The sequence below is a fragment of the Erythranthe guttata genome, chromosome 2, assembly GCF_056151865.1.
Source record: "Erythranthe guttata isolate IM_541 chromosome 2, IM_541, whole genome shotgun sequence".
NCBI lineage: Eukaryota > Viridiplantae > Streptophyta > Magnoliopsida > Lamiales > Phrymaceae > Erythranthe > Erythranthe guttata.
In genome coordinates this window covers 15,993,535-16,009,625 of record NC_142534.1, presented here as the reverse complement: position 1 = coordinate 16,009,625, position 16,091 = coordinate 15,993,535, and the positions used below count along the sequence as shown (strand labels likewise).

Below are 16,091 nucleotides of genomic sequence, written 5' to 3'. Positions count from 1 at the left end.
GAAGTGATTGATTTAAGTGCAACCCTAAAAATTCTTAATGACTGGAATCAATCAACTGTATTCTTTTGAAGACTTAAAAAATTGTAACAATTAATTGTTATTCTACATAACACGACACATTAATGATGATTGCTCGACATATAATATAAATGTATCTGATAAAGAGAAGAAGTGTATCATGCTAAACTTAATGTTGGAGTGAGTGGATCGGAGATTATCTGATCCGCTTCTGTTATTAGATTGTTAGATCTCTCAAAATAGGAAAATCATCGAGATAATTAAGAAAATTATCGGATATAATCAAAGGCAGTCCTACTCCAGTTCTTCTAGTTGTTGAGTGTGACACCCGGCCTTGGAGAAATGTATGTGTGATTCCACTTTTGATGATTTTAAAAGGAATTTATACCTTATTCTCAAGTTTGATGCATTTGAATTTAAAATTAGACATTTTGTGTTGATTAGACTTTCTATTTTGTAGTAAATTAATCATCGTATGCACTACCTATGTGTACAGTCTTTCTCAGGCATTTTAGTTGTGTTGATAATTGTGAACCGGATACTGGGAGTACACTTAATGTAATTTGTTCTGAGAATGCTAAAAACATTCCAACATATATATCCTACTACACTTAGCATCTTAGGTGAAGAGGTTACATATGGTATTGTTTTCCATTCAAATATACTAATAAAATAGTGCAAATGGATAAACCTTGACGTAGATTTGATAATTATCCTATTAATGTTAGCTTTAAATATTTTAATTACATTGTCCTATTAATATGCTATAAATTTCGTCATAGCTTTCTACTCTAATTTTGAAATATCGGTTTATTTTCAGATCCAATAAATCCCTTTTATCATTGATTTGGTATAGTATCATTAAACATTTTAAGATCCACTGAGTTCTTAAAGTATGGAAGGGAACAATAAATGTTATTGTTTTCATAAGAAAATGGATATTTTGTGATACCCCAATGTGGTGATTGCCGAGTCACACCATATCCCTTGGTAAATTTATTTTCATTGATTTCGGAATCTAGCTTTTTTTTAAAAATTCTTTACTGGATCTGTTAACTTTTTGGGACGATTTTCTGCACGGTTAATTTTTTTTCTTTCTTTAGGTATTTAAATGAGTCTCCAACTTAGTACATAACGCCGCCGCCTCTCCATTTGCTAATCTCTCTCTCTCTCTAGGGTTTTCACCAGAAGTCGAAATCGTTCTCTCTTTTCTTGGTGATTTTATTATCTTCTTTAATCTGGTGGCGCATCTGATTGATTAATTTTGTTTGGGTTATCTGTTTTTATCTCAAATCAAAGCTAGACTAATTTGGTTTCTTTTGGTTTGTGTTTAATTTCTTTGAGATTTTAGAGGACTAGAAATCACCATGCTTAAATTTCTTTTGGTTTCTGAGATTTTTTTTTTGTTAAAAAGGTTCATCCCAAGAACGAGTTTATGTCTCGTGATCAATTGTCGTATCAGATCTTTGGTTTGGTATCTATGTTAAGTTTGCAATAGGGTATGGTATTGATGGTTTAACGTAGACGATTATCTATGTTTAAGGAATTATCTATTTGTAGGATTTGAACATAAATTATGTGTTGGATTTATCTGACAGGGCATGATACTGACGATTTATGTAGGCTATCTATATGTAGGATTTGAACAATAATATATAATTAATGCCAAACAAAATATTGGTTTGATCATAGATGTTTTTTTTTTCTGATTCTTTGGATAAGGATTTAAGTTAGGTACTCTTATCCTTTTTCTCGTGGTTACACATTTCATGATTTTGCTAAAACTTCAGTTAGGAATTTTTTGTTCAACAAAAAAGTTGCTTTTTGCTTAATTCCAAATTCTTCTATATTTTCAGGTAAATGTTCTTTCATTGTTTTGGAGGAGGTGCTGTAATGCGAACGTAATCATTTGCAGGCTGTACCATTTGAAGGATTTTCCAGACATATATGTGTTGTTAGATTGTTCCCCTTCATTCATGGATTCCGCAATTCAAAATAGTAAAACGCCATGCCTTAAGCATCCAAAGATTATTGAACAACATTCTGATGACAGGCTCAGTAATCTGCCTGTAGACCTTATCTATCGAATTCTCTCGTTTCTCGACGCTTCTGCAGTTGTGGGGACCAGCTTGTTGTCAAGAAAGTGGAGACACTTATGGACTTCAGTACCTGGCTTAAACTTTGATTTAGAAGGTTTCTGGCATCATGTGAAACGTCAAGATTTGGACTATGATGGCTGTTTATTAAAATTCTGGGAATTTGTCAAGTGGACTATAACTATCAGTGAGGCACCTCCTCTCCATAGACTGCATCTCACGAGTGGTTATACTGATACTGAGCAACTTAAGCTGCTGCTTCGTCTTTGTGCTTTGAGAAATGTCCAAGAACTTGAGCTTGTTGCTGTAGTTACTCTCGAAATTTGCCCATTCCCTAGTGCCATTGCTGAATCTGTTTTAGCAATTCCACAAAATTGCAACTGTTTCTTTGGCAATCTCAAAAGCCTACATTTGGTTAGAGTCCAGTTTACTGATGCTGATTTCACCAATAAGTTATTCAGTGATTTTGGTGTTCTTGAGGATTTATCTCTTGAATATTGTTGTTTGTCCGTGATGAAAGTTCTCAAATTTTCATCTGATAAGCTTCAGAAGTTAACCTTTGTGAACGTGGACCCTCTTGATAGTTTCTTGAGTCCGTCTAATTTTGTATCCAGGCTGATAGTCAATACTCCAAACCTTGTATCCTTCTGCTATATTGGGCCAGCGCTACTTTCTTCACGGTTCTCAAATATGCCATCTTTGGACCATGCTCGTATTCATATCATAAATCGAGATTTTCCAAAAAACATGGAGTGGGAATTGCATGCGATTGCTACTGGTTTTAGTCATGTAAAAGGACTATCATTATCTGCAGATTGTGTCCTGGTATGTATTATTTGTTTCCTAGGTACTTCTAGTAGAACAATGTATATACTTTCGATTGTAGTCTTTTTAGTTTACCTCGGGAGAAAGATAACAGTTGCAGGTCAAGAAACGGTGAACCAAATAGTAAATTAACGATCCTACTGTTACACTTTTGGGTGTCTAAACATTTAGTACTTGTGGTGTTAGTTTGGTTCAGCTCAGCCACACCCTTATTACAAGGACACAGCCCATGCAAATATTTAGACATGCATTACGTTCATGGGTATGAACATACATATAACTTAGAGTTGGCAATTTAGAAAGCTGGAATCCTGGTTTATTAGCAACCGGGCATTTCAAATTCTGAAAACTTTGAATTCTGCATGGTGACTAAAACATATAACAATTTTGGATTCACTGATTCTAGAGGAAAAAAAATGCAAATTATCCAAGTTATGTGGGGCCAAGTTTGGTGACCTGGAATCCCAGAATTCTTGATCCTTGTTTATATTTGTGGGTACGGTGATGTGTATAATTTGCTTTCACTATGTTTGTGGCTTATCTTGAGCTAATATCATAAAAATTATCTCCGATATACAAGCTGGCTATGGATTCATAGTTTTGATTACATCTCATAATTTACCTTTGACTTGTTGCTTGTTTTCACTTTTTGTTCAGTTCTTCTGCCCGATATTTCGTGTGATTTATCGTGGCAGTATTCATTTTGGCTGTCTACGGGTCTTAAATCTGGATATAGACGGCAATGCAGACCATATGGAGGGGTTAATCGTCTTGCTCAAGGCTTCACCCAAACTTGAAGTTCTATACATTAAATTTGTTGACGTAAGACATGTCTTTTTCTATGGTTCTTAGAAGTGATATTGGAGTTATAAATGCATGTAGAGTTTTCATAAAAGAAAAATGATTTTGAATTTTGGCAATGTTAATTTTAGCTTATATGTAATGCGAGCTTGTTTAAATATGATTTTAGTACTAGTTGATGTTAATCATATGCTCTAAGCTTAAATGTTTTTTTTTTTCTTTTATTTTTCATGATGCTTACAACTCCGACTGATATAGTTTACCATGTTTTAGTGTTGGTGGAAAAGCGTCTGGGTGTCCACAGAAATGGACGTGCCGTGTCTGTCACATCACCTAAGAAGAATTGTGATTACCGATTTCTATGATTCAGAATTTTCAATGGAATTTATCAAGTTTTTCCTCCAAAATGGGAAAATGCTGGAGAAAATCGAAATCACGCAGCACAAACAGAAGATGAATCCGCAGAAATTGTATGCATTGCAATCAGTTCAGTTAGCCTCGAAAGAAGTTTATGTATCGGTCGTATCACATTTTCCTTCTGGGAAAATTGAGCTGCTTCAGTTTGTGTATCGAAAACGCGGAGCTGTTCTATGGAAAAGGTTTGCGGAAAAGCTGAAGAAAACAAATCGAAGCATGAGGTATATAATTCGTTCCTTGATTGTTTCATTATAAATATAAATATAGTAGAGGTTAAAAAATGTTATGGTGCTAAGATTGCTGTCCGTTTTTTCTTGATCCTATTTTGACAGAGACGCAGCGCTGAAATCCGGTGTTTCCTTTCGGGGTAATAAAAGGAAGAAGTTGTTCCATGTGTTGAATCCGTTCCGAGCACCAAAAAAGATCAAACCTTTTATATGATGGAAAGTGCATTCACGGTTTTGTGAACTCGGTTTTTTCTTTCTATCTGCTTTTACTTTATTTCATTGAAAACGAAGAACTTATATCGAGTTGTGAACTCATTATCACAAGTTAAGTTTGTGCTGCCTTTTGTAAAAGGCAGACAAATTATCTGAATAAGTGATAAATAACTAGACTTGACGATGCTATTCGTTTTTTGGATATTTGCGCCTTTTGGCCCGGTTTTATGCGATCTAGAAACTTCAGACTTTGTGACGAATGAATGCTTTGAAGGCATGTTTATTTTATTTTTATTTATTTAATTATTTGTTATTGTTATTTTTTGATATTTTTTATATTGGTATATGAATGTTATTGGAATCAACTAGTTATCAGGTCGAAAGTGGAAATGCTTGATTGAATTGCATTTATATTGCAATTTGCTCAGTGTAATTATCTTTCTACTGATAATTAGGGGTGAAATCGGGTCATGTGAGCCGAATTTGGAGTGGCTCAAGCTCACATATCACTGAGCCTAGTTAGTCGTTAGTATAGATAGACTCAAGCTCATATATCATCGAGTCTTATTAGTATAGGCTAATGCTCGGCTCGTGTATTTTTTCAGGTTTCAGGTTTATAACGGGTCTCATACTGCAAAATTGTATGAGTAAATTTATTTATTTTTAATGAAAAAACAAGTGACGAACAAGATCCATTGAAGTCGTTTCAAAGAAACCTGAAAAAAATACTATTGCCACGGGCTCACTGCCACCACTTAATTCCTTTTATTTTTGACTTTTTCTTTTTTGCAATATAAAATAAATAGAGTTTAGTAAGATGACTCAAACTCTATCTTACTCACTAAAAGATAAGCACGATTCAAATATAATCGAGTCGAGTCATCAGACTTCGATTAGACCCGGCTCAGTTGCCGATCCCAGATTACAATTGAATAGGGTTATCAATTCCTTAATAGAAAAATCAGAAATCATGGGTGTTTTGAGTATAAAATGGTTAAGGAAAATTAAGTTTCACCATAACAAGCACAAAATGAGACCCACCACCAAATATAATGATTGAATATTAGAAAATAATTTTGAAAGTGCAATTGATTATTGCATGGAATTCACCACATTTTGCTTCAACTTGCAATATTTTCCTCCTCATTCGTCGACACATTTGCCTTTTTATTTATTTATTTATTATTATTTATTTATTTTTTGAATATTTAGTGCATAAAATAATAATCATGAGGATTGCCTCATTGCCTCTCTAGGTAAACTTCATTTTCTATTCCCACTGTATTTCTGTTTGGTTTTAATTGATTATTATTTTTATTTTTTTTCGTATTTGTTTAAAAATTATTTACATCTAGTTGTAATCGAAATTTTGGATTATTTATATGCTACACTCAGTGAATGTCACATATGGTGTATTTTTACCATTGATCTACACAATTTTACGACGAAAATCCCCTTCTCGTTTTTACCCTAAAGTAATTTTTCTTGTTCCAAAGATAATCTACTTCGGTTGCGATTGTGATTAGAGGGTGTGTGTTATAATTAACTCGTAAAAATTCAATTTTTTTCTTATTTCTGGGTAAATTACACCCACTCTCCAGAGGTTAGGTTAAATTATGAAAAATCCCCTCATGTTTGGATAATTACAACCATCCATTGGGTAAATTATACTCTCACGGTGTCAAATTTACCTACTGAATGAGGGGGTTTTCGTAAGACAATACATATAGTTGATGAGTGGACAGTGGTTGTAATTATTCAAACATGAGTGGTGTTTTTCGTAATTTCGGCTTTCTTGAGGGGGAAACCTGTAATTTGGCCTATTTTTTTAATGCTGAGCTAATGATTAGTACTTATTACATATTCCCTGAAGAGTTCTGGACTAGCATAGGCAGAAAGATGGGACTGAAAAATAATATTTATTTTTTTCATTTTATTACCAGCTTTTTGAGTTGAAATTTTGTCTATAAGTGCTACCAAAAGTAATGCAAGAAAAATCCAATTGATCAAAATATATTCATATTTTTGTAATTATTATTTTTATTTATTTATAAAAAATAAAAATAAATTATTACTTCCATTGGGAATGATTACCAAATGTCAGTAGTTCAATTTTTTCTCCAAAACTTTCTGCAGAATCTAAATATATATATATCATGTATTAGGTAACTTTAGACTAGCAAATCTTTTCAAAACAAAAAGGGTGATTTATTGAATACTTTGGGAAAATAATTCTATTATTAATACTGCATAAAGCAATATATATATATATATATATATATATATATATATATATATATATATATATATATATATATATATATATATATATATGCATGCATGTGTAGGTATAGTATATAGCTACATGATCACATTCTTTTTGTCTTTTGGATTGTTCTTAATATATAGGTTTGGAGCTACAACAAACATTTTGAAAATTTAAATTTTGTACGTGATTTAGTGTGGATTTTATTATGTATAGTTTTCTATACATGGAAATATAATGTATGAAAATGCATTTCGCATATAAGTGTTCTAATATTAGTAAAACGTATATGATGAGGTCAGTTTGGCACCGAGTGGACAGTATTCCCCATCTTCTAAAAATATTGTACTGAAAACTCAACAATGGGCCAAGAACTAATAAATGAGGATGACTGAGTTCAAGACCAAGATGGTTCACGGAAGACGAATGTATAAAATCTACACACACAATTAAGATTACAATTTTATATTTTATCTCGAATTCTCTGTCTCTTTACTATTTTTCATTCGGCCTGTTCATCTCCGTCGGCTCTAAGTCTTGCAATGAGTGAATTTTTCCAGCAGTCGAGCGATCGAGTAGGGTTAGAAGAAAGCTCTTGCAGTGATTTTGCACCATCAATATACATGTACAATTATGTTCGAGATTAAAATAAGACACCTACATTAGTTTTCAGGAAAAAAATTCTGCCTTTTAAAATTTGAAACATTTCTTTAAAAAAATAAAAAAAAAAAATTAAGAATTAGCTAAAAGAAAATAGTTATAAAGTGGGAGTAATTATGATAGTTTTTCATCTTTTTGCAGAGAAGGGATGGTGTGAGTAGACAATTGCATTTTGAACCTTACCCTATTGGCCATTTGATTTATTTAGAGGCCCTATCATTTCATTTTATTTTATTTTTAATTATTTTATTTCATCTACGACGGACAATATTTGACATGGATGGAAACTTTGTTGGACCCACACCACACTACTCCATTGCTTCTATGAATCTCATACACTCTACATATTTCTTTGTCTCCTTTGTATTATTGGTGTTCATCATCCCATTTATTTTAATTAATTTGTGCATAACACACACACACACACACACACACACACATATATATATATATATATATATATATATATATATATATATATATATATATTAGGGCGGCCACCCCTTACTTATGGTCAAATTACGAAAACTTCACTCATGTTTGGATAATTACAGTCACCCTCTCAATTATGTATTATCTTACGAAAAACCCTACAGAGGTAAATTTGGGGATGTTAATTCGGTAAAATTGAATCGAAATTTCGGTACACCAACATTTCATACCGTTTACCGAACTAAATATACAATTTGGTTCGGTAAATAACCGAATTACATAAATTGTATGTCAAAATATTAAAAAGGAGGGGGTGGCTGTAATTACCCAAACAAGAGTTTTTTTTTTTGTAATTTAGTCATACTTCAAGAGTGGCCGTAATTTGCCCCATTTATTTTAATTAATTTGGACATATACACACACATTTATTATATATGTGTATATGGAAATAAAATGGTAAATTACGGCCATCTCCTGAGGTAATGTTAAATTACGAAAAAATCTATCATGTTTAGGTAATTACAGTTATCCCTCAATTATGTATTTTTTAACGAAAAAACCCCTCATTCAATTGGTAAGTTTGACACCGTAAGAATGAACGTATAAGACAATACATAGTTGATGAGTAACTGTAATTACCCTAACACGAGCGTTTTTTGCGTAATTTACCAAAAAACCTAATTTACCAAAAAAACCTGTAATAGAGCTAGGGCACGGTATTAATTAGGGTTTAGCACATTGGGAATCAAAAGAATTTTTTGTTGTTTCCAATGATTTTTTTTTTTTTTTGTGTGGATGAATCTTTCTAAAAACATGAGGTAATTAAACAAGAATACATGTATATAATTCCTAGAGAGAGAGAGAGTTAGAGAGAGAGAGAGAGAGAGAGATGTGTGTGTGTGTCAGAGAGTAGTAGAAATATTCATTGTAGAATTCAGACAACCTAAGAACAAGAAAGGGTGATGATGTATAATCTTGAATTTTCATTCCCACAATATTCCTTTCCAGCCTTTACTTGTTGACCAAATGAAAATAAATACAAACCAAATAACACATATATACATATATATATATACATGACGTGACGTATGTATATACATACATTGATACATATACACACATATAATTTGTACCGTAAACATGCAACAAATAATATCCCATATCCACTAATATATGATCTAAGAGATTATATTCAATCCATCATCAAACATTACTTTGAAAAAAGAAAAAAAAAAAAAACCCAATTAATTAATTAATTAATTAATTAATGGAAGGGGAAAGAGGGTTGTTGCCGCCGATTTATGATCATCATCATCTGCAGATTTCTTTCTCTGCTCACCATCACCAAGAAATGGGGTTTGTACAGTTTGAAGAAGAAGAAGAAGATCATCATAACCAGGTTCTCAGCTTCTTGGTGGCGGCGCCACCACCACCACCACCATCTCAGCAGCAGCAGCTCCACGGCGGCGCTAATAAGCCAACCACCACCACAAATAATAATAATAATGGTTCCTTAGGGTTTAATAATAATCATCATAGTGAACTTGTAAATAGACCCTCATGGAATAACGACCAACCGGTACCCCTTTCTCTCTCTCTCTCTAAAACTCTCTCTCTCTCTCTCTAAAACTCATGATCTACTAATTATAATTGCTAGTTTGAATTGTGGGTAGCTTAATTAGCAAATAATTTGTTTGATTAGTTTATGCTTCATTTTCAAGATCTTGGTTTGATTAATATGTATGTATGTATATGTAATTGTTTATAGGATATATATATAATAAATAAATAAAAAAGGTGAGTATATGAATAATAAAATAATAAAAAAGAAATGCATATATGTGTAGGTGGGAGGTGGAGCAGTGGATCCGAAAGCAGCTAATGATGATGAAAATTGCAGTGCTAACACAAACCAAGCTGCTGCTCCCAATTATAATTCATGGTACACACACACACACACACACACACACACACACACACACACACACACATATATATATATATATATATTTTGATTATTACTTTCTGATCTGCTCCTGAAATTCTTACCCGTCAATGTATCCTGGTTACTTATAAACCCTAGCTAGAGATCTAAATTTTGTTGTCAATGAAAATGGTTCTTCTTCTTGTATATATAATATATATATTGAAAAACCCTATTTTTAATATACACATATATATAAGTAGTGTGTGTGTGGAGTTGATGTATATATGGTGCATGAACATTGTCAATAGTGTGATGGACTATTGTGAAGTCTGAGAAGGACTAGTGCTGCTTCCACTATGTGTGTGTGTGTGTGTGTGTGTGTGTGTGTGTGTGTGCGTGCACTCAGTCATATCAACGTGTACGGTGTATGTATATGTGATTGATCGAACTTGATTCGGTGTATATATGTATCGGAGATTTTGCATGTGATCGATCGATATCGACCATCGATCTCATTTTTCTGATGATATATATGTATGTGTATATATAATTAATATATATATTCGTGGCTCTTGGATAATTAAATAATTAATTTGGTGTTTATTATTAAAAATGTTGATTGATTAATTAATTGATTAGGTGGAGGAATTCATCATCATCGGCATCAGGGGGTTCGTCGTCGGCGACGGAGAAGAACAAGGTGAAGATAAGGAGAAAACTAAGAGAGCCTAGGTTTTGTTTTCAGACAAGGAGTGATGTTGATGTGCTTGAAGATGGGTATAAATGGAGGAAATATGGCCAAAAAGTTGTCAAGAACAGCCTTCATCCCAGGTTTTTCTTCTTTTTCTTGATAATAAATATTAATTATTCATTGAATTGAACTTAATGAATTAATCATGGGAGAAAATGTATTATATATATGATGATTATATTAATTAATTGGTGAATGATAATTGATAATCCTTATCTTATGCATGAGAATTTTTACAAGTATTAATAAAACTAAATGGTTGATAATTTTTGTATTAATTAATTAAGACCTTAGAGAACCTCATGCAGAAGTGTGTGTGTGTGTGTGTGTGTGTGAGAGAGAGAGAGAGAGAGAGAGAGAGAGAGAGAGAGAGAGAGAGAGAGAGAGAGAGAGAGAGAGTTTCATTGCATGAGAAATTCCCAGGCCCTAGTTCAAGATTAATAAAAAATTTATATATATAGAATTGCAGGCATCCCAAAACCTTATATATGTATTATTCTAATACTAATTTACTTATAAAAAATAATAATAATAATAATAAATCCGGAAATTTTATAGACTATACACACACAATTTTGTAAATTTTAACAGATTCTATAATCCTCAATCGATGAGTCGATCGTGGGATAAGAACAATGGAACAAGAGTTGATCAGTACCGCGGTTTAATGTTTTGATCGATGGATATATGTGCAATAATATATATATTTGTGTGTTGTGCAGGAGTTACTACAGATGTACGCATAGTAATTGTAGAGTTAAGAAAAGGGTCGAGAGATTATCGGAGGATTGTCGGATGGTAATAACAACTTACGAAGGCAGACACAACCACTCTCCTTGCGACGACTCCAACTCTTCCGAACAAGACTGTTTCACCACTTTCTAGTTTATATTAAACCTCGTCGTCGTCGATCCGTTTTTTTATATATACAAGGAACAATATTGATATATTATATGTCAGTCAAAAATATTTTGTTGGTATATGTAAATGCAAGAGTGTGAATTATTTGAGCACTTAAAAATTTAGTTTCTTAATTAATTATGGTCTTAATTGGTGTGTTAATGATCATTTAGTTAGTTAATTAATTACTTGTATTATTGATGTTTAGTTGGCTGTGATATATATTATCTTAAGTTGAATTTTCAGATTGGAAATATAGCTTCAGTTTTTAATGCATTTTGTCTAGTGATCATAAAACAATACCTCTTCATGAGAGGTTCTTAGCTAGTAATTCATTTTTTTCTTATTTGTGTCGCGTTTTTGTGTCCTCTTGTGCGTGTTTTTACCATTCATATACATACAAACACGTACACATCCACATTGGTATGTGTAGATCAGCGGTAAAACTTCATAGCATAGAAATAACCGCGTTTGTGTCTGTGGATGTAGTTCTTTTTGTTGTGCGAGTATGTGTGTTTGTTTTGTTTATATGTTTCTAAGCAAATTTTATTGACAATATAATCAAATGTCCACAAATATTTGAGGTTTACAAGTTACAACCACTTCTATGAGGTAAAGTATAATTATAAAAAAAATCTCTTCGGTTTCACAAATTACATCCAGCCCCTCCAGTTTATAAATTTCTTATATTCATCCCTATAAAACGGTGTTAATGTAAGAAATCAACAAATTGCAAGGGAGTGGATGTAACTATGGAAAAATGAGGGGTTTTTTTTGCAAATAGACCTTACTTCAGAGAGTGATTGTAATTTACTCAAGTTTCAAACTCATGATAAAAATCGAGCCCGAATTTTAATCATATGAAAGATATATCCAAATTCAATTCTTATTACTATAAAATCCTAATATACTTTTTTCTTTTTTTTTTAAACATCATATTATCAATAACTAGTATAAAAAAATAGTGATATAAATAATCAAGTATAGTTTTTATCCTCAAACAATAAATTATAAATATTACAAAATACCTTGTATATTGTACAATCCCAAATACCCGACAAAATAAAATTGTTAATCCTAATTAATCAAGTGACAACTACTACTTTGCAAAATCAATTACACATTGTATATATGTTTTGTCCTGGTTGAGACAAAGGAGTTGCTACTTTTGCTCTGTGAGCATGATTTGGTGAAACCCCACCACTCCTTTTAGCCATAAAAAATCGGCAGAAACACGCCTTCACTCGATACTCGAATCCATGGGGAGTTAACTTAGCCCCGTTCATCTGTCTGTTAAATCCATGGCGAAATTTAATTAGCTTTACTAATTACATGAATAGCAAAGTGTGGACTAAAAGATTACTTGGAATAAACAGAAAGGTGACTGCAAACAATACACGAGTTATAACCGTGACATGTGAGAAGAAATTTATCTTTTTGTAAACGTAGAAATTGAAGTATAATTAACTTACTAACTACTGCTAACTAATATAACGCTAGCTATGCATAATTTCAGACTCTTACGCTAGAATATGGTTTATTCGTCAACGTACCCATCGAGGAATGTGATAAATATTAACAGATAAAAACTCTTGTATTGTTCAAAAGAAGCATTAAAGAGATCCCAAGTTCTTAACACACGAAGAAAATTACCAAGTACTTATCCAATGGACCGTAACCGAGACATTGCAGAGGCCTGTACGATTCACTATCTACAGACTATATTTAATTTCCGACATTAAACCAAGAATCGGTTTCCTCGTTTTCTTGTCCAAATATACTTTTAGTAGTCACCCAATCCATGAACTATCATGTATTCGTTGTTTTTGCTTTCTTTACCCTTCATAGGGTGAACTAAACTTAGAAACGAATCAAACTAAGGTCAAGATTTCTGCTGGCTTATAGCTCGAGGGGTAAACGAATTGAGTCGAGGTAGTTTGATTTTTTTTTTGGGGTACATATTTGATCATTTTCTACTAATCGAACTCGACCCGAGCTTCACAGCTTAGCGAACGAAAAAACTACGTGTTCAAGTTTAGTTCGTCCAAGTTTAGTTCGTCGTAAGAACTTTTAACGAACAATGATCGAGAATCGATTTTCAGCACTCTAACAGCTAAATGCCTAAACATCTATGGTGCTTGAAAACATTATATCAAACACTTTCAATTAGCAATGAAAGGCAAAATAGCATAGCAGGATTAAAAATTTAATCAATTCGACATTAAACAAAATTAAAATTAAAATTAATAATACCTCAAAAAATGGGAGCCATCGGCAAAAAAATTGATTGTCAACCTAGAAAAATGAGATCTTCGGCGCCGTAAACCTGGATTCCTGTCCGCTTAACAGATGAGAAAAATGGACCCAGCATCTTCCGATAATGGACTGCCCTCGACATCTCTTCTCCGACGTCAATTCGAACGGCGGAGACGCCGATTTCCGCGAGGCGGACGGCGATTTTATCGCCGATTCTGGAAGCGGTTTTGGAGTCCCAGAAGGTTTTGGACCGGGGGAAGCGGTTGAGCTTCGCTTTGTACTCTCTGGCGAATTCTTCTTCGGCGGACGACGCCATGGCTATGATTGAGTGGGTGCTTGCGCACGTGACCTGCGCGGTGATTTTTCTGCAGGAGAGGACTAATTGGAGGAGGTGGTGGGCGCTATGCGTTGCTGCCGGAGCCGCCATTTAAACCCGCCGGCCGGCGATGATTTGGGGATTTTGCTTAATTTGAGACGAGGAAAAGGTGCAAGCGAAGGTTCCACTAATTGAATTAGTAGTATTTTATAGGGTGAAAAATGCAAAATCGAAGTATTATTTTGGCTTAATTTCTCTTTGCACCCTGGAAATGTATTATTATGGCATTTTGCATCCTCGAAAAAAATTAATACCATTTTGTACCCTCAAGACGAAATAAATCATTTACAATGGAACTTCAATTGAATTTTTTAAAACTTAATAAAGGCAACTTCATTTTTTAATGATTTTTTTAATTTTTTTCTTTTATTGCAATAGATGAAAATATTTGGTAGAAATCTTCGTAAAAAAATATTTTTCACATAACTCGATAACAAAATAGTTGAAGGGTATTTTTCTTCTTATAAAATAAAGTAACACAATGAATCAAGTATGAAAATATATTTCTATTCGATAAGATATGAAGTTCGAATCTAACTCGAGCTTTATTCGAAGAAAAAAAGAATGATAAGATATATAGAAACTTAAAGTTACTCGAACTCGATTCATACTCGAGCAAAAGGTAATTTTCACAAAATATTACATTTGGTTTCATAAAATGGGTGGTTAATCTCTCAACCTTTAATAAACTATTTCATTAATTATTATTTTGGGTAAATTACGAGAAAACCCCTAAACTAAGGCCAAAATATTAAAAGAACCCCAATAAGAAAAAAAAAACCCAATCATCTACCCATAATTAGCAATATATCCAAAATGCAGAACACAATGCTATACATATAAAACAATAGAAACACAGAATCAAAGCATTCAAAAAGACCGAACAAGCGGTCGAATTATACGCAACGTAACTAGGTTTCAGTTTGATGCACCAAAAGATCGATTACATGTCAAGTTCTTAAAGTTCAAGTAACGTACGGCTTTACCGTACCGTACCGTTTTATTTATTGTATACTAAAGATATTTTGTAAATTGTCGATTATACACTTAACAACTCAAGTTCTTTATCGATATCTTAGCTTCGTTTCATATAAGATATCTTGCGGCGCTTGTAGAATGATTCGACTATGCCGTAACCTCCACTCCTCTTATTAACATCTCTTTCCTGTCTGTTCGAGCAATCTTCATTACACGGACACGATTCGTTACATTTCACCTCCAAATAGTAACATTCACAGTCACTGCACGACAAAAAAATACAAACAATATACGATGATTTTAAATTAATCGTCTACAAAATCGCATAATTTGATAAAAAAAAATGTTAGGTTGGATCATATAATTCTTACTCTTTCGAACAATCTTTGTTCTCACAGGTGCACTTTCTGATCTGAAAATCAGACTGCGTCTCCTCAGACGAGCCGACTTCGATCGGACAGATATCAGTGTCGGGTGTCCCAGCGGCGTTAAGGCCGTCTTCTGATAAAGCATCAGGAGGACTACTAGAACCAATTAGTGCAAGAGCTTTACGAGATTCGATCTCTTTTCGCAGCTGAACGACTTCCGTCTCATTTTCCCCGTTGTTCCAGCAATTTTCGCAAGGACAATTTACGCCGCATAAATTGTTCTTCGATAGACATAAACACAATCTGCATGCAGGAGAATATATATATATATATATATATATATATATATATATATATATATATATTAATTACAAATATATATACAATATCATATAACTGATAAAGAATTAATGTTGGAAAATCGACTTACTCGTCTTTTGAGCATTCTTCCCCACACAAGCAATGTTCGATAACAGCTTCTCCTCCCGGTTCTTTATTTCGATCATCCATGTTCGGCTTAATATCTAAATCTTCGGATTCGGTAAAAAAACCCCCCAAAAAAAAAAAGGGCATCTGTCAA

General features: G+C 33.1%; 3 protein-coding genes across 3 annotated transcripts; 2 read left to right on the top strand and 1 right to left on the bottom strand.

Moving 5' to 3' along the window:
• The first annotated feature begins 1,142 nt into the window (after positions 1–1,142).
• On the top strand, positions 1,143–4,900 carry LOC148772465 (F-box/FBD/LRR-repeat protein At5g56420-like). Its single transcript, XM_088813154.1, has 5 exons — positions 1,143–1,259; positions 1,875–2,939; positions 3,597–3,761; positions 4,014–4,378; positions 4,490–4,900. Exons 2-5 carry the CDS (start codon positions 1,995–1,997, stop codon positions 4,596–4,598), a joined length of 1,584 nt encoding a protein of 527 aa, XP_088669280.1. The 5' UTR covers positions 1,143–1,259; positions 1,875–1,994; the 3' UTR covers positions 4,599–4,900.
• Positions 4,901–9,100: 4,200 nt separating this feature from the next.
• On the top strand, positions 9,101–11,787 carry LOC105954762 (uncharacterized). The gene is made up of 4 exons (XM_012978442.2): positions 9,101–9,534; positions 9,803–9,897; positions 10,522–10,713; positions 11,356–11,787. The coding sequence occupies exons 1-4, from the start codon at positions 9,223–9,225 to the stop codon at positions 11,516–11,518; spliced, it is 762 nt and encodes a 253-aa protein (XP_012833896.2). The 5' UTR covers positions 9,101–9,222; the 3' UTR covers positions 11,519–11,787.
• Positions 11,788–12,502: 715 nt separating this feature from the next.
• Positions 12,503–14,300, bottom strand: LOC105954761 (Ribosomal L18p/L5e family protein). The gene is made up of 2 exons (XM_012978440.2): positions 13,787–14,300; positions 12,503–12,823 (listed from the first exon to the last, which is right to left on the bottom strand). The coding sequence occupies exon 1, from the start codon at positions 14,214–14,216 to the stop codon at positions 13,824–13,826; it is 393 nt and encodes a 130-aa protein (XP_012833894.2). The 5' UTR covers positions 14,217–14,300; the 3' UTR covers positions 12,503–12,823; positions 13,787–13,823.
• Positions 14,301–16,091: the final 1,791 nt, after the last annotated feature.